The sequence below is a fragment of the Danio rerio genome, chromosome 3 (assembly GCF_049306965.1).
Source record: "Danio rerio strain Tuebingen ecotype United States chromosome 3, GRCz12tu, whole genome shotgun sequence".
In the NCBI taxonomy this organism is placed as follows: domain Eukaryota; kingdom Metazoa; phylum Chordata; class Actinopteri; order Cypriniformes; family Danionidae; genus Danio; species Danio rerio.
The window spans coordinates 55,814,963-55,839,671 of NC_133178.1; the positions used below are offsets into that span (position 1 = coordinate 55,814,963).

The following is a 24,709-nucleotide window of genomic DNA, read 5'->3' on the forward strand; positions in this document are numbered from 1 at the left end:
TAATTGTAGGTGACTTGTAAAATTGTTTATTTGCAAATACGTAAGTGGAGTGTTCAATGCTTTAATCGATGAAGGATGTGTTAAATTAACCAAAAGAGGCTTCAAACAAATACTTCTTAAAATTTCAAATACTGTGCCCTTTAAATGAGATCTTGGTTGTAAACTTTACTAAACATCTGTCTGAAGCACACACTATTTATTTTGACTTCATGGGGTTCATAATTAGTATTTAAATTTTTTAAATATCACTATAAAAATATATAAAATATAAAAAATATATGATATTAATATTATTAGTAATATTTTTTGTTATTATTATTCTATACTTTGTACAAATGTGTAACTGCAAATCCGTCAGCTGAGTTCTTGGCTGAAATAGAGACAGCGCTTTGTTTAAGCCTATTGTCTGCAGGTTTGCAGAAATCCATTAATCGCTTCCATAGAGTTATGAACCTAAACACAGAATGACGGTGAGTGTCAGGAGGTCCCGCTCAGAGATATTGATGTCACCGCGCAAATGATTGTGGTCCCACATGATAAAAGATGATGATCGCTGCATGATAGAGCGGATTAACGGTTTTTATCTGGGATTAAAGACGGAGCCTGTCTAGGTTTCCTAATGGCTGTGGGTTTATATTGCGGAGCTTAAGACCTTCTGAAAGCTCTCCATCATCACTTCTCAGAGCTTCACTTCAGTCACCACCGCACAACTTTGAACATAAGTACTGAACTGTACGATGACCGGCGTTTTAATGGGTGTTTTGAAGAGCTGTGCTGTGATATTTGTATTTTTAAACGAGGAATATTTTGAAGAAGATTGAGGACTAGGAGAAGATCTGCGGCGGATAATATGGAGGTATTTTATTTGTTATTAATTGATGGAAATGAATAGGTAAGGATGTATTGTACTACAGAGTTAAATGCGTTTGTGTTGACAGGAAGTTACAGCCGAGCAGGATGAGCTGCTTACTATTGTCAGTAACGGTCAGCGAGGAAGAATGGAGGACCAGCGCTGCACTTTGACTCCGATAACAAAAACTCGACAGGTTCACGCCAACAACTCAGGTCAGAAACTTACGCTATCAACACACGACCAAATTATTTAAAAGTTTAACGGTGTCTTTACTTTTAAAGGGGTTGTTCACCCAAAACTGAAAACTCACTGTCATATACTCATCATCTAACTTAATACTTGTTCCAAACCTGTTTCTTTCTTCTGTTGAACACAGTTACACAAATTAAGATAGTTTGAAGAATGATGAAAAAACAACCTTTGACTTTAATAGTATATTTGTTCCAACTATTGATGGCTGTTGATGATTGTTAATGGCTGTCAAAGGGATAGTTCACCCAAAAAAATTTATTTCAAACCTGTTTGAGTTTCATTCTTTTGCTGAACACAAAGCAAGATGTACTGATGTTGGAAAAACAGCCATTCACTTATATTTTGTTCTTACTATGAATGTCAAGTACTGCTTTTTCCAACAATCTACAGAATATCTAGTTGTGTTTAACAGAAGAAATAAACCAATAAATGTTTGTAACCTCTTCACTGGAAGTAATGAACATTTCGCCTTTTGGCTGAACTGTCCACATATTAGCATTTACAGCAAAATAACTGAGGTGACGTTGACTTTTAAAAGGCCAAGGCTAACAATCACAGTGAGATGAGTGTTTTCGAATAGTTTGTTTGCATACACAAATGAGGCAGTCTAACTAAATATGCACTAATTTGCATACATTTTCAAAATAAAAGTAGGTTCAAAACTCTCGGTTAATTTTGTTGACATATTAAAGATCTGTACAGAGTCAATTTCAGCTAATTTATCAGTCATGAATTGGGAATTAACGTCTTTTAGGGAAATATATAATGAGGTGTTTTGTTATTAGATGTTCTACATATAACTCAAATAATGTTTCATTTATTCTGTAAAAGCTTTGATAACAGTATTAATGTCTAGAAATATAATTGCGTTCTGAAAATCCTGGATTGTTACAAGTTCCCCAATGTTGGGTCAAATAGTCAAATCCAATGTTGGTCTAATTTTTTCTATTAAATTAATATTTCACTTACAATTAAACTGAACGATTGGTTTTGTCCATATTTGACCCAATGTTGGATTGTAACAAAAAAATTTTTTTAGTTTAATAGTTTGTAATGGTTATTTTAGTATCATTGAGATAATATTAGGTTTTATTCATTTAATTAGTTTGAGTTTTTTTTATAAGTTTTTTTTTAAAGTAGTTTTACTAATTTAGTACATCAAGCATACTTCTCAAGCTCGATTCCTGGAGGGCCACAGCTCGGCCCAGTTTTGCTTCAACCCTAATCAAACACAGCTGATTCAACTAATCAAGGTGTTGAAGACAGAGACTATTAAGCAGGTGTGAATTGGAGGTGGTTGAAGCTAAACTATGCAGAGCCGCGGCCCTTCAGGAATAGAGTTTGAGACCATCGGTTATTAGTAAAGTCTGTTATAGCCCCGCTATGTAAGGGAGTAGATGGAAATATATGTATGTAAAGTACAGCATGCAATTAAATTTTTTTTTACATTATTTTCCTCTAGTGTGATTGAAGGCATTAAAATCAACATGAGCATTTCCTTCAGAATTATAGTTGATTTATTATTATTATTATTATTATGATTATTGTTGTTTTCATTATTATTAATATTATTATTATTATTATTGGTATGACTGCAATACTATTTTCAAAATCTTCTTTTGCTAATAATTGGTCCTGATTTTAAAGTAATGATTAATAATGTTATATAATTTACTCACTCTCCACTTATTTTAAACCTTTAAACCAGATATTTTGAAGAATGCTGAATAATCAGGCAGCTGATAGTAACCACTGACTTGAATAGTATATCCCCCCTTCTATAGTTGGCAATGGTGTTTTCAGTTACCAACAGTCTTTAGAATATCTTCTTTTGTTTATCTGTTGTGTATATATTAAAGCGGCGACACAGTGGCGCAGTAAGTAGTGCTGTCGCCTCACAGCAAGAAGGTCCCTGGTCTGAGCCTCGGCTGGGTCAGTTGGCATTTCTGTGTGGAGTTTGCAGGTTCTCCCTGTGTTTGCGTAGGTTTCCTCCAGGTGCTCCAGTTTCCCTCACAAGTCCAAAGATATGCGGTACAGGTGAATTGGGTAAGCTAAATTGTCCATAGTGTATGTGTGTAAATAAGTGTGTATAGGTGTTTCCCAGTGATGAGTTGCAGCTAGAAGGGCATCCGCTGCATAAAAAACATGCTGCAAAAGTTGAAGGTTCATTCCGCTGTGGCGACCCCAGATTAATAAAGAGACTAAGCCGAAAAGAAAATGAATGAATATATAAAAGCTATATACTATATTAATATCTATTTTGTTTTCAAGAAAAGAAAGAATTTCATACAAGTACTTTCACTTTAGTCACAACAAGTCATAAAAGCTTTATTTTATTCATGGCCATTTTTTGCCCTTTATCTTGAAAGGGAAACAAAACTGAACAAACATATCATATTTTTCATTCATTCATTCATTCATTTATTTTCTTGTCGGCCAACTTATCCAGCAAGTTTTTACGCAGCGTATGGCCTTCCAGCCGCAACCCATCTCTGGGAAACATCCACACACACATTCACACACTCATACACCACGGACAATGTAGCCTACCCAATTCACCTGTTCCACATGTCTTTGGACTGTGGGGGAAACCGGAGCACCCGGAGGAAACCAACGCGAAGGCAGGGAGAACATGCAAACTCCACACAGAAACGCCAACTGAGCCGAGGTTCGAACCAGCGACCTTCTTGCTGTGAGGCGACAGCACTACCTACTGCGCCACTGCCTCCCCCCATATCATATTTTTATTGTTAAATTTGGTGCCACAAACACACAATACCATGTTTTAAATTTGACCCTGAGGACAAGTTATAGAAGCAAAAAAGCCTAAAATCTAAAAATCGTAGCGCTTTAAAAAAGCGTTAAACCCTGCCTTAACTAGGCATGGGCCGGTATAAGATTCTGACGGAATGATGACCTTGGATAAAAATATTACAGTTTTATGGTTTCGTGGTATTGTTATTACTGCTCTAAAATTATTTTTTTTAACTAAAACTTTTTCCCCTTTGAACACAATATATTTTATTTTAAAAAATATTTAAAATATTTTGTAACAGTAAACATGTCAGACTAAATAATTAAAATTAATTTTTGACTTCTGCTGTCTTAATTTATTTCAAAAACTGGAAGGGAATCCACAGCGTAAAACATATGCTGGATAAGTTGGTGGTTCATTCCGCTGTGGCGACCCCAGATTAATAAAGGGACTAAGCTGAAAAGAAAATGAATGAATACCTTAGGAATGGTATTGCTGAAAATATTGACGGTTTTAAAACCTTGACTTTTCCAAACCTCTTTGCAAAGTAAACCTTGAACACTGTTATCGTCCAATGACTTAACACTTTATTAGGTGAGGAACCATAAATCATAACTTTATCGACATTAATTATGTCACAAATGTTCAAAAGTCTTGTAATAACCCCCAATAACATGTTGGCTTTTCAAGTGAGTACCTTAATAAGTGCCATATTAAATTGTACATGTTTATGCCTCTGCACCAGATCCCGATGAGCTTTTTCAGCTCCTGGTGAAAAGCCAGTGTCAGCGATTAGATGAGCAGCGTGTGGCGCACAGTTCAATGCCAGGAATGGAGGCGTTCACCATCAGAGATCAGAAAGATGGAAATATGCTGAAGACTAACTTTGATCAGATTTGCAACATCGTCAGCAAAGCTCAGGTGAGATTTACATTCACTCATATACAGGATGTGTATATACAGAAAGCTTTTAATGTTTGATTGTACATGATAGTAAAGTTTCTTTTCTGCCATGTTAATGTCAAATAAATCAGTTCTCATGCCAGCTTGCTACTGTAAACAGAGGCTTGCAGCAGCTTGTTGCCACAATGAGTTCTTGTGATTGGTCCACTGCTTTGGAACTGACATCGATGAGTGGCGCTGTTTGTACATTTAGAAATTTTTTTTTAATGTGACATTACGTTTTAAAATTGTGGTGCTCATGTGCGAGGTTCTGCAAAATAAGCAAGAGTAATGGTTATGGATGTCCGTCTAAAGCATGTTTTTCTAGAAAAACAATGGAAAAGTAACGCATTGGTACAGGTTTCCTCCGGGTGCTCCAGTTTCGCCTACTGTCCAAAGACATGCGCTGTAGGTGAATTGAGTAAGCTAAATTGGCCGTATTGTATGTGTGTGAAAGAGTGTGTTTGAGTATTTCCCAGTGTTGGGTTGCAGCTAAAAGGGCATCCACTGCGAAATATATATGCTGGATACGTTGGCGGTTCATTCCCCTGTAGTGACCCCTGATTAATAAATTACGTTACCTACACGCGTCAGTTGCATTGCTTCACTCCCATTTTTGAATTCGCTCATGGTGCATCATGGGACAGTTTAGCGTCCATCATATGTGCACTTCAAATGAGAATCTCATTAGAAGTAGTAGGTCATGCTGTACTTGCGTTCGGCACACTGTTTTTCGAATTCTATGAATTCAAACATACTACATGGCTCGCATACTATATAGTATTTCTGTATATCGATTTCAGATGCAGAATATGGCAGGCTACAATTGTAGGTATGCAGATGTATTTTTTTTATTGACTGCCATCTACTGGCCTGGCATGCTTACTGCAACATTTCGAGAAATTTTTAGGTAGTGTGATTGAATTTTTCAAAAATTGTTTTCTAAACAATTTGATGATTTGAAAAACTTTTTAAAAATCCTTCAGTGTTGTGTCAATGTGCCCCTAAACATCTAGACAATCAGGATTTTTAGAGTATGTTTCACAATAATAAAAAAAAAAACCTGTTTCAAAATGTCATGTTGAGTTCAATCTTAATTTTTATTGCTCTTTGTGACATTTCTGAGGTAAAACTGTTTCTTAGATTACCAATTATTCATTGTTCAAGATCTGGAGAACAGACAGTTCTTAAAATGTATGAATCTGCCATGTAGAGTTTCAGGAAAAACTCAAAAGGAAGCCTGAACCCAGAGGCCTCAGGCTCTATCAGAAGAGCGAGCTTCAGTCCTCAAGCTTTAGCTGATGCAGAAGTTTACAGCACCCTGCCAGCCAGATCAGCATCATTCAACCCCATTTCAGACAAGAACAACATGGACTATGAAAATGTTCAAGTGAGTACAAATGTTTTACTTATCCTGGCCTCATGTACTTAAGCCACTGTTTTTAACTAAGTATAAAAGGCTGCTTTTCTTGTTGTTAATCCATCAGCGTGAGCAGGACCAGCTGTTGTGTCTAGTTAGTCAAGCTCAGCGTGGACGCATTGAGGAGCAGCGCTGCTCCATTAACCCCTTCGCACCTGGACATTCGGATAACACTCAGTCAGGTTAGTCTGGAATAATAAAGCTGTTGTAATTCAGTAAATTCATTAAGGTGCTTCTTTTATGCATTTCAAATATTTGCTATGTTTTGTGATGTGTATAGTATATAAAGCTGGCAGGAAATCAATTCTGCATGCATTCAGAGATTTTCAAAATGCATCACTATTTTCTGAGCTTAGTTTTTAACAGCAGATGGCACAAACTAGTCTAGTTTTTAACAGTAGATGCGCTCTAGGCTAGTTTTTAACAGCAGATGGCACACACTAGTCTAGTTTTTAACAGTAGATGCGCTCTAGGCTAGTTTTTAACAGCAGATGACACACAGTAGACTAGTTTTTTACAGGACATGATGCTGTAGGCTTGTTTTTAACAGTAGATGGCCCAAACTAGGCTAGTTTTTAACAGTAGACGTGCTTTAGGCTACTTTTTAACAGCCGATGGCACACGCTAGGCTGTTTTTTTTTTTTATAGTAGATGTGTTCTAGGCTAGTTTTTAACAGCAGATGGCACACAGTAGACTAATTTTTAACAGAAGATGATGCTCTAGGCTAGTTTTTAACAGCAGACGGCACACAGTAGACTAATTTTTAACAGAAAATGATGCTCTAGGCTAGTTTTTAACAGTAGACGTGCTCTAGGCTACTTTTTAACAGCAGATGGCACACACTAGGCTAGTTCTTTTTACAGTAGATGCGCTCTAGGCTAGTTTTTAACAGCTGATGACACACAGAAGATTTTTAACAGAAGATGATGTTCTGGGCTAGTTTAACAGCAGATGGCCTAAACTAGGCTAGTTTTTAACAGTAGATGTTCTCTAGGCTACGTTTTAACAGCAGATGGCACACACTAGGCTAGTTTTTAACAGAAGATTGTGCTCTAGGCTAGTTTTTAAAAGTAGATGGCCTAAACAAGGCTAATTTTTAACAGTAGATGTGCTCTAGGCTAGTTCTTAACAAAAAATGGCACGCTCTAGGCCAGTTTTTAACAGTAGATGGCAGTCTAGGCTAGTTTTTTCAACAGCAGATTGCACATTTTAGGCTAGTTTTTAACAGCAGATGGCCTAAACTAGGCTAGTTTTTAACAGTAGATGTTCTCTAGGCTACTTTTTAACAGCAGATGGCACACACTAGGCTTGTTCTTTTTACAGTAGACGTGCTCTAGGCTAGTTTTTAACAGCAGATGACACACAGTAGTCTAGTTTTTTTTTTTTACAGAAGATGATGCTGCAGGCTTGTTTTTAACAGTAGATGGCCCAAACTAGGCTAGTTTTTAACAGTAGACGTGCTCTAGGCTACTTTTTAACAGCAGATGGCACACACTAGGCTAGTTCTTTTTACAGTAGATGCGCTCTAGGCTAGTTTTTAACAGCAGATGACACACAGTAGACTAGTTTTTAACAGAAGATGATGCTCTGGGCTAGTTTTTAACAGCAGATGGCCTAAACTAGGCTAGTTTTTAACAGCAGATGGCCTAAACTAGGCTAGTTTTTAACAGCAGATGATCTCTAGGCTACGTTTTAAAAGCAGATGGCACACACTAGGCTAGTTTTTAACAGAAGGTTGTGCTCTAGTCTAGATTTTTAACAGTAGATGGCCTAAACAAGGCTGGTTTTAACAGTAGATGTGCTCTAGGCTAGTTCTTAACAAAAGATGGCACGCTCTAGGCCAGTTTTTAACAATAGATGGCAGTCCAGGCTAGTTTTTTCAACAGCAGATCGCACATTCTAGGCTAGTTTTTTTAACCGCAGATCGCACATTGTAGGCTAGTTTTTTTTTTCTTTTTTTTTTTCTTTCTTTTTTTTTTACAACCAATGGCACACTCTAGGCTAGTTTTTAACAGCACATGGTGCTCAAGGGCAGTGTTTCCCAACCTTTTTTTTGCCTGAGACCCCCTTTTCCCCTGGAGAATATTAAAAGGCCCCCCTCCACATTTAATGACAATATCGCTAGTATAAGTTTGCAATAGGATGTCAAAAAATTTTGTTTTTAAACAAATGATATGTTTATTACTATATCTAGATATGTTTATGCACAAATAATAACCTTATGTAAAATATGAAAGCAAAAACATCAGTAGGCCATTTGTAACTTAACAACATAAGCCTTTGGTGCCTTGCGATCAAAAACTGCTCTGGGCTTGTCTTATTAATTTGGACGGCATTATGCATTCCTTAGCAAGAACTTTGAAGCAGATAATGCACTGTGACTGGGTCAGGGACTCAGTAACGATCTTGGTTTTTCCTGCATTTCGTGTTTCCAGTGTTGCTAGCCCTGCGACCTGAAATGTTTGGAGCTTCCTCACCTGGGTCCTGTATGCTTGGGTCATTACAATTAGCTACTGAAGGCGAATCGTTTTGTTTGTAGAGGACAAATTACAAATCTGTCTGTTTTTTGCCAGCCAGGGGATGAAATGAATTAAGGCAGCATGATTGTTCTCCTAATTTTATTTAATTATTTTTTATTTAACCTTCAAATAACAAACAGGCATTTTTAACTTCCATTGTTAAACATTTATAACATTATAGCTAAGCAGCATATAATAAACAAAACAGTTCAAAATGATGATAATAATAATAATAATAATAATAAAAATAATAATTACACAAATAAACCTTAAATAATACAAAAGAAAATACATTATATTCAGGGGGGTCAGTCCATATAAGTTGACAAAAGCCTAGAGAGCAATTGTTCTCCTAATTGTCCACTGCTAAAAAAAATTTAAATATGATGTGACCCCCCACAGAGCTCGCTGAGGCCCCCTTGTGGGCCAGGACCCCACTGCTGGGAATCACTGTTCTAGGATAGTTTTAACAGCAAATGCTGCTCTCTACTCAGTTTTTAACAATAGATGGTGCCCTAGGATAGTTTTTAACTAAAAGATGGCAGGTTTCAGGCCAGTTTTTAACAGTATATGGCTTTCTAGGCTAGTTTTTAAACAGCAGATCGCACTTTCTAGGCTAGATTTTAACAGTAGAGGACACTCTAGGCTAGTTTTTAACAGCAGACGGTGCTTTGAGCTATTTTTAACAGCAGATGGCCCAAACTTGGCTAGTTTTTAACAGTAGATGTGATCTAGGCTAGTTTTTAACAAAAGATTGCACATTTTAGGCCAGTTTTAACAGTAGATGGCACTCTAGGCTAGTGTTTTTAAACTGATCGCTAATTCTAGGCTAATTTTTAACAGTAGAGGGCACTCTAGGCTAGTTTTTAACAGAAGATGGTGCTTTAGGCTATTTTTTAACAGCAGATGGCCCAAACTAGGCTAGTTTTAAACAGTAAATGTGCTCTAGGCTAGTTTTTACCAGTAGATGGCACTCTAGGCTAGTTTTTATCAGTAGAAGGCACTCTAGGCTAGTTATTAACCATAGATGTGCTCTAGGCTGGTTTTTAACAGTAGAAGGCGCTCTAGGCTAGTTTTTTAACAGTAGATGGGCTGTAGGCTAGTTTTTAACAGAGGATAATGCTCTAGGCTAGTTTTTAACAGTAGATGGCACTCTATGCTAGTTTTTAACAGAGGATGATGCTCTAGGCTAGTTTTTAACAGTAGATGGTGCTCTAGGCTAGTTTTTAACAGTAGATGGCGCTCTAGGCTAGTTTTTAACGGTGGATGGTCCTCTAGGCTAGTTTTAACAGTAGATGTGCTCTAGGCTAGTTTTTAACAGAGGATAATGCTCTAGACTAGTTTTTAACAGTAGATGTGCTCTAGGCTAGTTTTTAACAGAGGATAATGCTCTAGGCTAGTTTTTAACAGTAGATGTGCTCTAGGCTAGTTTTTAACAGAGGATAATGCTCTAGGCTAGTTTTTAACAGATGTGCTCTAGGCTAGTTTTTAACAGATGTGCTCTAGGCTAGTTTTTAACAGAGGATGATACTCTAGGCTAGTTTTTAACAGTAGATGTGCTCTAGGCTAGTTTTTTTTACAGTAGATGGCGCTCTAGGCTAGTTTTTAGCAGTAGATGTGCTCTAGGCTAGTTTTTAACAGTAGATGGCGCTCTAGGCTAGTTTTTAACGGTGGATGGTCCTCTAGGCTAGTTTTAACAGTAGATGTGCTCTAGGCTAGTTTTTAACAGAGGATAATGCTCTAGACTAGTTTTTAACAGTAGATGTGCTCTAGGCTAGTTTTTAACAGAGGATAATGCTCTAGGCTAGTTTTTAACAGTAGATGTGCTCTAGGCTAGTTTTTAACAGAGGATAATGCTCTAGGCTAGTTTTTAACAGATGTGCTCTAGGCTAGTTTTTAACAGATGTGCTCTAGGCTAGTTTTTAACAGAGGATGATACTCTAGGCTAGTTTTTAACAGTAGATGTGCTCTAGGCTAGTTTTTTTTACAGTAGATGGCGCTCTAGGCTAGTTTTTAGCAGTAGATGTGCTCTAGGCTAGTTTTTTTTTTACAGTAGATGGTGCTCTAGGCTAGTTTTTAACAGTAGATGTGCTCTAGGCTAGTTTTTACAGTAGATGTGCTCTAGGCTGGTTTTTTATAGAGGATGATGCTCTAGGCTAGTTTTTACCAGTAGATGTGCTCTAGGCTAGTTTTTAACAGAGGATGATGCTCTAGGCTAGTTTTTAACAGTAGATGTGCTCTAGTCTAGTTTTTAACAGAGGATGATGCTCTAGGCTAGTTTTTAACAGTAGATGTGCTTTAGGCTAGTTTTTAACAGTAGATGTGCTCTAGGCTGGTTTTTAACAGCAGACAGTATGTCTAGGCTTGTTTTTAATGGAAGATGGCACGCTCTATGCTAGTTTTTAATAGTAGATGGCATTCTAGGCTAGTTTTTAACAGCCATTTTCCCCACGATTCTCTCGTGTTTTACAGTACTATCCTGCTATAATCCCGTAAAGCTATTTTCCCGTGTTTCTCCCGAATTTTCAGTCTTTCTCTGGAGGAGGGCAAATTAACATTAAAAAGCAGATTATCCCTATTGACCTTATTCTAAAATGCGGAAGTGCGCCTGTTTTCTTAGAACTTCCGATTCAGTCGCCTATGGGAGAAATGACTAGGAATAATAAACGGCAGAAAATGGCCAAACTACTTGCTCAACAAACAAATGTTTGCATGACTACACAGACCAAGTAGCATATTTTAATAAGAAAATATTAAATTGCAACATCAAGCAGCGTAACGAGCAGTTGTTAACGTCAAAAAATGAATGGAAGTGAATGTGACCGGAAGTCGGGAGACAAAAAGATTCAAATGGCAGCGCCCGCTCGACAGCTGAGAATAAGGTGAATACATAAACAATAGCGCCGAACCACCAGGGGCCGCCCCTCGTTCTTAAATGTGAGTCTGTTCTGTGCTTTCGCTTTGTTAAGGCATGAAACACTTTAAGATTAATATAAAAATGGCAGGATTCCCTTCTTTATTACAGCTGCCGTCTCCCCTTCATATGCAATCCTCAAAACGGTGCAAGACTGTCAGCTGACGTGCTCCATAGTGATAAATAGACACTGTTTCTCAAACAATCTGTACAAGTTTCTGTGCAAGCGATTTGAAGCGGGTCGAAAGCCTGGGTTTTCTGTCCATGTTTAAACAGACATATACACAGAATTAATAATAATAATAATATCTAAAGATGTCGATCTTGGTGCGGTTTTTTTCAAACAACTAATTTTGTCCTAAATGAGCATAACAAGTTAGGAAAGCAATTGAATGCTTTCATTACAACGTTAGATGTGTGCATTTTTTTAAGTGACACCTCTGTTAATGTAATCAAATGAAAAAAATCTAAATAAATGAGATTCATTCGTTGCTCTTTAATCAGAATGTGTAAGTTATACAGCGAAGAAAAGGTTAATGAGATTTGATAACTTGATTCTATTTCTTTATAATAGCTATTAATTTTAATAAGCTAAATAAACATTTTGAAATTTTGGGATTTGGGGGGGGGGGGTGTGTGGTCTGGGCTTATGGTGGGCATATCCCATGATTTTCACATCGCAATGTTGACAGGTATGTACGAGGCTAGTTTTTTAAAAAACAGATGGCACACTGTATATGGGCTAGTTTTTAACAACACATGGTATGCTGTAGACTAGTTTGTAACAGGAGATGGCGTTTTAGGCTAGTTTTTAACAGTAGATGGTGCTCTAGGCCAGTTTTTAACAACAAATGGCATGCTTTAGGCCATTTCGTAACAGTAGATGGCGTTCTATGCTAGTTTTTAACAGTAGATGCATTCTAGACTAGTTTTTAAGAGCAGATGGCACGCTATAGGCTATGTTTTTAACAGCAGATGGTGTTGTAGGCTGGTTTGGGAGATAGTGCTGTAGACTAGTGTTTAATAGAAGATAACGTGTTGTTGGCTAGTTTTTAACAGCAGAAGCTTTGCTCTAGGTTAGTTTCTAACAGCACATGGTGATCTCAGCTAGTTTTTAAAAGAACATGGCCCTCTGGGCTAGTTTTTTTAACAGCAGACCATGCGCTAGGCTAGTTTTAAGCAGCAGATTTCAATAAAAATAAATTTAGAAAATTGCTGAATTGATTTCCAGAACAATACTTTGGCACAGCTCTAATAATGTACATTAATTTTTCCAGTCTTACTTCTTACACAAACCTATGTCGGTTTGTAACAAATTTGCATAATGCCAATGAATTGTGAACAACGTTTATTTAAAATCAGATATGTAATGTGTGGTATAAGAGGTGAATCAATCACAACAGTCTGAGCAAGATCTGACCAGTCAGAGCAGAATAGTGTCTTGGAAAAGAGGTTTAGAATGATTCTTAAATGAGAGGAAAAAAGCTGACGCTGAATGTTTTTTTATGAATAAATCAAGTGTCATTTGAGCTTGGATAGACAAACGATAGCATTATAGGAGCTTTTTAAAACAGAAAAGCTGTGAGTGAAATTTTCTTACAGTATTTTTTAACATCTTCTACACAGATCAAGAGGTGGAGAAGTTTTTTAAACTCATTGCTAACACCCAAAATCGACGGTTAGATGACCAGAGAGCAACGCTCAACCTATTGCCTGTGGTACAAACGCCTACTGGTATGACGACTCAGGAGTCAGATCAGCTCTTCAACATGGTCTCCAGATTACAGGTGAGCGATGCTTTAAGAGGTGCTATCATAGTTTATTTAACTCATTTATTCATTACTGCTCAAAGGTCAGGATGATTTAAAAGAAATGACTGCATTTATTCATCAAGTAGACATTAAAGGGGTAGTTCCCTAAAAATGCAAACCCCAAAACTGTTTTCCAGCAGCACCAGGCAATTTGTTTGTCTGATCAAATGCAACATGACACAGAATAATGCACTGCACTCCAACCAAATAGACAGGTTTGTAATCTAATTAACAAATATGAAACCTTTTAATTAAATGAATAAGAGCAGATGTTGAGAGTCACAGTTCTAACCATCATGTTTAAATATATGTTTGCTAGTTATCTTAATTTCTAGATCTGAGGTAAACTATCAAGTATCAGTATGGCAATAAATGTCACATAAAAAGGTATTCAGAAACAAATAACATTTAACCTTATTTAAAAGTTACAAATCTCAAAAATAACAGACCTAAGGCTGATTTATACTTCTGCGTTAAACGGCGGCGTATGCTATGGCGCTGACGCATAGCCCTTCGGCGTGGCCGTCGGCGTCGCTACGTGCACCTCTCAAAAATTGTAACTACACCTCGCAACAACGCGTATCGCAAGCTCTGTGATTGGTCGGCTTGGTATCGCTGACGAGTCTGGGCGCTGGACGCGAGCCCAATGGAGCGATTGTTTACAAGTGTGGAGTCCCGTGAAGGAGCTCCGGATGGAAAGTTTTGTTTTGTGTTTACCTCATCGTTAAAGTTGTTGCATGTCCGCCGGTTCCTGCCTCAAAATGAGCAAGTTTGAGCCACTTGTACATCCAGGAAGTATTCAGACAGCGTGCAGAAGTATAAATGCACAGCTACGTGCGTTGCATGCGCCGTGGGTCACGCCGGTCACTTGACGCAGAAGTATAAACCAGGCTTTAAAGGGCACCTATGATAAAAATCAATTTTTGTAAGCTGTTTGGACAGAACTGTGTGTTTGTATAGTGTGTCTACAGCAGCGGTCCCGTTAACCGAATAGTTTCCATCATTGACAGATTTTTTCCAGCAGTGATGGAAAAATCCGAAGGTGATCCGTCATTTTGACAGATTATTCTGAGGGTAATCTATTGTAAATTGTAGCTAACTGTAATTCCTTATCCTGTCCAGCTGATGGCGGTTGCCCTTCTTTTGTCTCTGCGTGTGCAGTTGCGAAAATGTCACAACAGCTGAGTGTGAGAAGTTTCTTTAAATGGCCAAATAGTTGTGATAATATTAATAATAAAGGTGAAAAAAGAGGAAGTGATTCAGTGGATGATGAAGAACAAACTCCTCAGTCGCCGACAGCTGTACGGGTCAACCAATCGGCAGCAAGTCAGGTGCTTTGGAGTGTGTTGTGAGCACTACCGAACGCAGAGGGGTGCAGCCACGCCCCTGGTGAAAAAGGAGCGCGTGCTGCAGTATTTATTCCATGTGAAACGAGTGCTTGAGGATCAGGAAATCACAAATTCAGAGAATCGAGCAAACTTCTAAACACTTCCTTAGGAGAAATGTTTCCTAACTACAAAGCGCTAGCTAAAGTGGCGCTAGTAATTTCGGTCCCCAGTGTGGCAGCAGAACGTGGCTTCAGCCTCCAGAACAAAATTAAATATCACGAGAAGTCGACTTTCCGAGGCAAAGACACATAATTTAATGACAATTGCCTCTGCATCAGTCTCCCTTGATGCGTTTGATTATGCACAGGCAAGCACCCAGTTCAGGTGAACGCAGGAGGAAGATGTGAGTTAAGGCAGATATTTTTGTTCAAATGTCAAATAGCCTAAATAAATAAATAATTTAGCCCATATGCTCGTCGTGCAAGTTCATTATTAAAATATGAATGAAAAAAGCGATTAAATAAAATGCAAATTAAATGACGATCAATAATAGGTTATGACGGAATTTTTACAACACTTTCCATCAAAATGACGGACAATGAGAAAATCTAACGCGACCTCTGGTACTCAGTCATATTGGAGTGATATAAATCCAACTAGTCTCTTTTTTTTAAATTTCCTGATGTCAAAATAGGACCCAAATCCCATTGATTTTGAGGTTCACCGCAACGTGAGTGTGGTTCCCCGCTCACTGAATGGGTGTCAATCAGACAGGCGCCATGTTTCTATAATAACACGTAATAATACACACATCTACAGAACATTTCTTTGCAAATAAACTAGAATTAAAATATTTGTTACAGAAGTTTTATAAGCTTAAAACATTTTTAAAACAGAGTATGTTTGAAACAAAGACAGTAAAATCACTACGTAAATCTTAACTGCTATAATCACTACGGCTGCATGGTGTCAGTAAACACACATATATATGTGTGTGTATGTGTACTGCAATTGGCATTTGAGTGAGACTTATCATTACAGAAAGTCTTGAATAAGCTCCACCGCAAATAAACTTACTTGGTATTTTTGACTAATGAGCTGTATTTCAGCTTCATCCAAGTCTGTTTCTATCCCTGACTGCTGTTTATCTGACGTTTTTATTTAAAGCCACAGGCTACAAAATAAGTTACAATGCATTCAGACACCAAAATGGTCAGATTCTGGAGACTATAATAAATAATCTGATGGAAGTTTTGAACAAAACTTTACAGACACTTTCTGCAGACACCAAAGGTTTATCTTACATCTTGTACAAGGGGTAAAATAGGTGCCCTTTAAAAATAATTAATCGCAAAACTTTTCATGATGTTGTAAGAATTTGAATCATTTCGCATTGGGGTGATTCTAGAATTGTGGGTACATTTTTCTTTTTCAGAAATAAAAACTTTGATGAAACGCTTTTGATTATATCAAGTTATCTCTTAGAATAATGTTTGTATGTGTATTTATGGACATTTTGACTTGAAAATAACTTCAAACAAATCCCACTATATCTAGTTTTGACAATCTCAGCCTCCTGAATTACACATTCAGCTATCAACATTAGGAAATAATTCGTTTAATTTTCATCTAATTTGTGTGTTTGCTCTGTTATAGTAAGATACGGTAAATAAACATTTGCATAAAGCATTTATTTTCTGTATTATTTGTAATTTCAGTTATAAAAAAAAAAAAAATTGTGTCTGTCCCTATGCATTCTGGTCAGCTCGGTTACATTGGTCATATAAAAAAGCATAAGAATCTTTAAAGCAGTGTTTCTCAACTGGTGGGTTGCGACCCAAAAGTGGGTCGCGGGAACATTTTCAGTGGGTCCCGGAGTGTGTGGTCAAAAAAACAACAAAAGTTTAATTTTTAACTTATTTTGAATTATTTAATTAACAGTTCAGTTTAGTTCATGGTAACTGGACCTTTCCTTACCCTGACAACTGTTTATAGTATTTGTCGTTTTTACTTTGTAATATTTCTATAATTTGATACATTTTGTTAAATGACAGCAATAAAATACAGTTTATTTATAAGTCTTGGTAATTTTCTCATGATTTATCTGTCACCACTTGTGAATGTTAACAAATAAATACAATATTTATAATTCCTAAATTTATATTATAGTTCCTAAAAATGTGGGTCACGGCTTGATGACCATGTAAAAATGTGGGTCCCATGGCCAAACAAGTTGAGAACCCCTGCTTTAAAGCACTGATTGAAAGAGCATGTGACTTGGTTCATGCTATGTCACTTCCTTTGGTGGGAAACTCTGGAAGGCAATGAGATGTGTCATTACTATTTTTTCATAAATTTACACCAAATTTTTAGTTAATACAATAGTAGATTCATTATTAGTTATTGTGAATTTCCAATTTACTTTTTACAAACAATAATATGATGGAAATGCATACAATTCTGTTTTCTCTTCTAGTTTTGAGGTAAGCATCAATTGAGCTAAAGCACAAAATGGCAGAAAATAGCAACCCTGTTATGGTCTAAGTCAGGGGACTCAAACTCAATTTGGCAGGGGGCCATTTCAGTGACTGACAATTTATAGAAGGGCCATTTTAACATTCAAGCACAATAAAAAGATATGTAATTGGTGCATCCTAGGACAACAGACAATACGTTTATAATTCAAGCAATACCCGTCACACAAATCAACAAATCAGCATGTTTTTTGCCTCACACAACTGCTGAAATATATCTGTGGCTGTTTAAATTAGTGTTTTGACATTTAAATAGTAATAATAATGATAATATATTTATTATCATTCTGTCCTAACCAATTGTTGCTTTACCAAAAGTTTAACAGATCAGCAGAATCAGTTTAGGTAACTTTTGTGACTTTACTGGAAATTGTTCTTCTTAGTACAACAAAGAAGGGAAAAGTAAGTATATATTCACATTTGTTCATTTTCTTTTCGGCTTAGTCCCTTTATTAATTTGGGGTATCCAGCATATGTCTTACACAGCGGATGCCCTTCCAGCTGCAACCCATCACTGGGAAAATATATATACAGTTGAAGTCAGAATTATTAGCCCCCCTTTGATTTTTTTTTCTTTTTTAAATATTTTCCAAATGATATTTAGCAGAGCAAGGAAATTTTCACAGTATGTCTCTTAATATTTTTTCTTCTGAAGAAAGTCATATTTGTTTTATTTCAGCTAAAATAAAAGCAGCTTTTATTTTTTAAAGAACCATTTTAAGGTCAAATTTTTAGCCCCTTTAAGCAATTTTTTTCAACTGTCTACAGTACAAACCATCGTTACACAGTAACTTGCCTAATTACCCTAACCTGCCTAGTTAACCTTATTAACCTAGTTAAGCCTTTAAAAGTTACTTTAAGCTGTATAAAAGTGTCTTGAAAAATAAAATGTCAAGTAAAATATGATGTACTGTCATCATGGCAAAGATAAAATAAATCAATAATTAAAAATGACTTATTGAAACTATTATGTTCAGAAATTTGTTGACAATCTTCTCTCCTTTAAACAGAAATTGGGGAAAAAATAAATAAACAGGGTGCTAATAATTCTGACTTCAACTGTGTATGTATTCACATTAACATGTTCAATTCAACCAGCAGTAAAATGTACATTAGTCTTCATAGAATCGCAAATGCCCTGCTGGCCGGGAGTTTGAGACCCCTGGTCTAGGATTTAAAGTCTACATAAGCTGAAAGCTACGACCATTTATTTATTTTTTGTATTTTGATGCAGTTCCTAGACAAATGGAATATTAAATAAGTAAACAGTGGGCATGGCTTGTTTTTTCTAGTGCGAGCTGATTGGATGTAGTAGCCATTTCATTTAGAAAGATCAGGGAAGGGTTTTGGAAGAGTTCTTACAATCTTACAGACACCTCGTCCTCACCATTTCTGTTTGTTGACAATTGGAGGGGTGTGGTTAAGTATGTTAGCCACGCCTAATACCTTACACAGACCTAATCAGATAATGTAACTGAAAACAAACACAAAGTTCATGATCAGATTTCAGTTTTAGATTACAGGGGCAAACTATTTTTTTGTCTTAATGAAATGCACAGATGAATTGTTCACCACAAAACTGGCAATGTAAGCTAACTAAACCAATATTGGCTGTCTTTGATTTCATGTGTACTTTAAACAGTTAGAATCAAACGTTCTCTATCACATTTACAAAGGATCACATTTAAATTATACATTAGTAGTATATTATATTACTTAAAATAAATGGAAATTCCAGAAATGTACCCACAATTCATGTACATAAACATTCATAATAGTCATAGACTACTCATATATATATATATATTTTTTCTGGTGTGTAATTTACAGTAGGTTTAAGTACTGTGCCATTATCTATTGAATTCTGTATTTGTTTTTAATTCTAAAGATATGTGACGATTAAATGTCTTTAAGATTGATTTGTGAGACTCTGCTCAGCTCTAACAAGGACAAGAACCCATATATAGGACAGAAAATGGCATATTTTAGTATCTTAATCGACATTCACTAGCACTTTCCTGTTTCCATAATTGGAACATTTCCAGGAATAGAAAACTGGGCAGACTATCATTAATTAAAAAGCACTCTGTGATAACAATGCTCTCTTGTATTATGTTCTCTTTGCCAGGGCTCTCGGATAGATGATCAGCGATGCGCTGCCCCCAATATCCAGCTGGGGTCTCCCGCCCCTCCAAAAAAGTCTCTTTCTCAACCCATATCCCCTAATAAGCGCTCGTCTGGATCCGGATCACCCAGTAAATCATCCAGGAGATCAGGATCATTCAGTCCTGCCTCTGAGGTGAGACAAACACACTGCAACAATAATAGAATAATGATAGAACATTACTAAAAACATAACAGAAATGTAAAACTCCAATTCATCTGACAAAAGGACAAATAAAACATGAAAAAGTTAATTTTTAAAACACCAAATAACAGTTTATAGATTTAGATTATACTTTTATAGGTCATCAAAATATTTGGAAGCTCTAAAGGATTTGGTTTGAGGTTTTATGTAGATTTAAATATTTTATATTGCTCTAAATAGAGTATATTTGCTATGCCTCTGAACAAATCTTTATTGTAATGGCTAATAAATACTGTGAACAAAGGTGTAGCACCCCATAAACTCATCATAGTTGCTTTAACAAGTGCATCATTTTATAGAATATACACATTTAAAGACATTTTATGGTTTCAAAGCAAGTCAGAGCCTCCTTGAAATAAAAAAAACAGTGATTTCTTAAGTCTTATGGAATATTGCAGAATATATTATAGATGAATAATCTGTGCATTTTCTAATTTACACCACACAAATTATCAAAATAACTTACCTTCTCTTCTCTGACTGGAGTTTATTGATATGTGGGCGGGATTAATATGTCACTCAAAATATCCACCAATACCATCCAATCAGTTCTCCATGGACAAAATCAAGTCTCCCCCTTCTTTTTTTTCTTATTTTATCTTGTCTTGATGGAGAAGAAATGTGGATATATCTTATGTGTCACAATAAAGAAAGAAAGAAAGACTGTCAACTTCTTGTATTGAGATGGCTTGCCATGTGTCTGGAAAGTCAGATATCAATACATTTCACAGTAATTGACAGACTGTTTGTTTCTCAATCAGGTTCAGAACGCTATTGATCAGGACCACTTCTTTTCCCTGGTGCATCACGCACAGCAGAACCGACTGGATGACCAGCGCTGCTCATTTGTGCCCTATATAAAGCCTTCCTCCTCTCCCAGTAACCCAGTGGCTAATCCCAGAGGTACAGTGACCCAACTCTGCTTACATAATCACAATCATCATCATCAAATACCTGTATAATCTGACCGTTTCATGCTGTGCTGGCTTTCTGCATGCAGTGGATGATCGTGAGCAGTTTTTCAATCTCCTGGCCAACTTTCAAAGCAAAGGATTGGATGACCAACGCGTGGCTCTTAGCGCACTGCCCGGAATCCAGGCGTCCCACGTTGGAAGCAGGACAGAAAGAAATAGATCACCAACTCCTCAAATCGTCCTCACCCCTGCGTCACCTGCTGCACCAAAAAAAGTTAGCCCTAGTCCTTCGTCTCCATCTCTGAGCGTCTGTGAGGCGGACAGACCTCCTCCCAGATCAGCTACATTCTGTCCGGTGGCAGACTCAGACAGACTGCTCTATGATGACCCGAACGCACAGGTGAGGCTTTGAGTTTACTATATCCTGCGTCTACTTTTGCCTTAAAGGTTTGAGGTTATTGTACACTGAATCCGAAATTTTCATCTGTATTTTTCGCCCGTTAGAAAAAAATCAACCTCACGTCGTGTCAGTCATATTGACACACTGCCTCCCAAACTTTCATCCATCATACATTTTTTTAATCAGGTTAAATTTTTTCTGTTGCATTTGGAAAAGCATTTTGAGAGGTGTTTTGACAGTTCAGAGCCACCATACAAGGGAAAGGGAAAATACAGAATGGTGTCATTCAAGCCTTCAGCACAGATAACTATGACAAACAAAGTGCATAATATAAGACAGAATGTCTTAGGGTGCTTTCACACCTACACTTTTGTTTCGGAACGTGTCTCGTTTGCCCAGTTAGCGCGGTTCGTTTGGCATATGTGAACAGGGCAATCGCACTCTGTTCCGTGCCAAAGTAATCGCTCCAAGATCGCTTGAATGAGGTGGTCTCGGCTCGATTGAAACAAACCCTGGAGCGGTTCGATTGCAGTGAGAAAGCGATCCGATCCGAGCGCGGTTATATCACAGTGTTTTATGGATATGTAATAGGCATACGGCTATATGAAGAGAGAATTATGAGTAAGGCGGGAAGTTTTGCGAGTCTCCGGATGCCCGCAAACTAGTGATGATCTCCCGGTAATCTCGCGTCTCCCTCCCGGTCCTCAAATAGGCATCGTCGCGCACCCTTCTCACCCCTCTCCACCGCGTCTCTCCTCAGACACGTAGCGCGCGCACCCTGTCAATCACCACCAAACCACCACCTCTCCTGACAGCTTAGCGGGACGCTGCAAAATAAACCCTGACACTCTGACCAATGTAAGGAGAGTTTACTCGCACGTGACTTGTTTTAGCTCTTTTGGTCCGATTAGAAACTTTGCAGTTTGAAAGCCAACCGCTCCAAGAGCAAAGAGCAACAATGTAACAATTGTAATCTCTGTTTCGCAACAACTGAATCGATTCACATGTGTGAAAGCACCCTTAAATGGATTCAGTGACTGGCGCACCTCTCCCCTACTTCTGTTTGGTGTGTGTGTGTATGTGGGTTGGGTTCATACCTTTAATGTACTGCCAGTCTCTGTTCAGGATTTCTTTACATAAAGAAATGTGTGAAAAACCACAAGCAATGTATCAAAATTCCACTGACTTCTTGAAATATACAGTTGAAGTCAGAACATTAGCCCCCCTTTGATTTTTTTTCTTTTTTAAATATTCAGCATAGGAAAGATAACAAGTAATAATAATAATAATAATAATAATAATTTTTATTTATATAGCGCCTTTCCAGAGCTCAAGGACACTTTACAATGAATGCAACAAAAAGATAAACAAACATACATGAGGTCAAATATAACAAACATGAATAACACAAACGAAACCTAAGAGACATATGAACAGGATAGTGGTGGATCAGATTAAGTGGTCAGTTTGGTAGATCAGATGCAAAGCATTCAGAAAATAAGTGAGTCTTAAGTAAGGATTTGAAATCAGAGATATTATTAGCAGAGCGAAGTGAGTGTGGTAGAGAGTTCCAGAGTTTTGGTGCAATAGCACTAAATGATCTGCCCCCCATAGAAGAGAGGCGGTAGCGAGGGACAGCAAGAAGGCCAGAGTCAGCAGACCGTAAAGAGCGAGTTGGGGTGTAGGGGACAAGCATGTTGCAGAGATAGGAAGGTGCAAGGTTATTTAAGGATCTAAATGCAAGGAGGAGAATTTTGAATTTAATCCGGTATGCAACCGGGAGCCAATGAAGATCATACAAGATTGGGGTTATGTGAGCCGACCGTTTGGTATGAGTAAGTATTCTAGCTGCAGAGTTTTGAATATACTGTAATCTGGAGATGAGGCTGGCAGGCAGGCCAATGAAAAGAGCATTACAGTAGTCGATGCGTGAGGAGACAAATGCATGGATGACAGTCTCAGCATCCTTGCTACTGATGAAGGGACGCAGTTGTGAAATGCGACGTAAGTGAAAGAATGCAGATTTAGTGACAGATTTAATGTGTGACTGAAAAGAGAGTGTGGAGTCAAAGATTACACCTAAATTTTTTACAGAAGTAGATGTTTTAATGTGCAAGCCAGCAATCTGACAGGAATAACTGGTGGGAATATTGCTGGTGAGTGCTGGGGTGCCAATAAAAATTATTTCAGTTTTGTCCATATTAAGTTTTAGTGAATTTGAGGTGAGCCAATCATTAATATCATTCACACAAGCAGAGATGTTTTCAATTTGGGCGGATGCAGTTGGAGTACATACAGAGTAAAGTTGAATATCATCAGCATAAAGATGATAGTTAAGACCGTGATGTTGTAGAATCAGACCAAGTGGAATTAGGTATACTGAGAACAATAGTGGGCCAAGAACAGAACCCTGGGGAACACCTCGCTTCAGGGGGACAGTAGGTGACTGAAAATCCTTAATAGAGATGAATAATTGTCTATCTGAGAGATATGACGAGAACCAAGAAAGAGCAGTACCAGAAACACCCAGATTAGAGAGACGTGAGATAAGTAAATCATGGGAGACTGTATCAAAGGCAGAACTGAGGTCGAGTAAAAGTAATATAGACAAGGAGCCAGAATCCCCAGACAGCAATAGATCATTCACTACCTTTACAAGTGCAGTTTCAGTACTATGGAGTGGGCGAAAACCAGATTGAAAAGGGTCCAGGAGATTATTATCAACTAGAAAAGACTGGAGTTGAGTAGCAACAGTACTTTCCAGTAATTTAGAAATGAAAGGTAGATTGGAAATAGGACGATAATTAGATAGAATCGAGGGGTCGAGGTTGGGTTTCTTAAGCACAGGTGTGACGGCAGCAGTTTTGAGTGGCAGAGGAAAATGATGCCTGAGTGAGAGATGAATTGATAAAGTGAGATATGACAGGGGAGATAACAGAGTGGCAGAGTTTCAGGAGGGAGGTAGGAGCAGGATCAAGGTGACATGATGATGAGCTGGATTTCAATATTAGCTTAGAGACAGAATCAGGGGTCGTCAGTGAAAAGCAGGACAGAGACTGACTGGAGAGACATGATGGATGGCTGAGCTCAGTATCAGTAGGAACGCACTGGGGGACCGCATTAGTCTTATCGAGCAGATAATCCAAATAGGAACAGCAAAACTCAGTTGAAGCTAAGGCCCTCTGAGGTGGGGGGCTAGTAAGCTTATTTATTGTATTAAATAGTGATTTTGGCCTATTGCTTGATTTATTAATTGTAGTAGAGATGAATTTAGAGCGAGCTAAGGTGAGAGTAGATTTATATGATTTAAGATGATCTTGAAAGGCCAAATAATGAACAGTAAGACCGGTTCTCCTATAGAGACGTTCAAGCTGTCTACCAGTAGTAGTTATTAGAAGTTATTAGAAATTAGTGAAACTATTTTGTGTTTAAAATTATGTGTTATGAGTTAAAAATCATGTGTTGAAGACTCGCGCTTTGTCACGACTGAAAACAAACATGAATGAAGGCAAAACAAAATGAATTGAATATTACATTTACATGAGCGTGACTAAAAACTACATTTGGTCAATGTGTTACATCTGTTATGCGGTATTTGCCGACTGCATTTCCGAACATAAATCTATGTACACTTAATTTCTGATTGAAAATAGCTTATGCTATGCATAGCCGAGGACTTCCTGGGCTATATTAAAAGT

The 24,709-nt window shown here is 37.5% G+C and overlaps 1 protein-coding gene across 2 annotated transcripts in view; it reads left to right on the forward strand.

Annotated features, from left to right (window-relative positions):
• The first annotated feature begins 356 nt into the window (after positions 1-356).
• Positions 357-24,709, forward strand: part of LOC556170 (uncharacterized) — a 34,882-nt gene continuing 10,529 nt past the window's right edge. Inside the window, exons 1-9 of one of the 2 annotated variants that reach the window (XM_678907.10) lie at positions 357-856; positions 939-1,065; positions 4,606-4,781; positions 6,016-6,192; positions 6,290-6,404; positions 13,283-13,443; positions 19,458-19,628; positions 20,459-20,600; positions 20,698-21,011. In XM_678907.10, coding sequence (XP_683999.4) covers positions 851-856; positions 939-1,065; positions 4,606-4,781; positions 6,016-6,192; positions 6,290-6,404; positions 13,283-13,443; positions 19,458-19,628; positions 20,459-20,600; positions 20,698-21,011 — 1,389 coding nt within the window. In that variant the 5' untranslated portion in view covers positions 357-850. Of the gene's footprint in view, positions 857-938; positions 1,066-4,605; positions 4,782-5,969; positions 6,193-6,289; positions 6,405-13,282; positions 13,444-19,457; positions 19,629-20,458; positions 20,601-20,697; positions 21,012-24,709 lie in introns of both variants that reach the window. The other variant, XM_073945054.1, reaches the window with a different exon arrangement.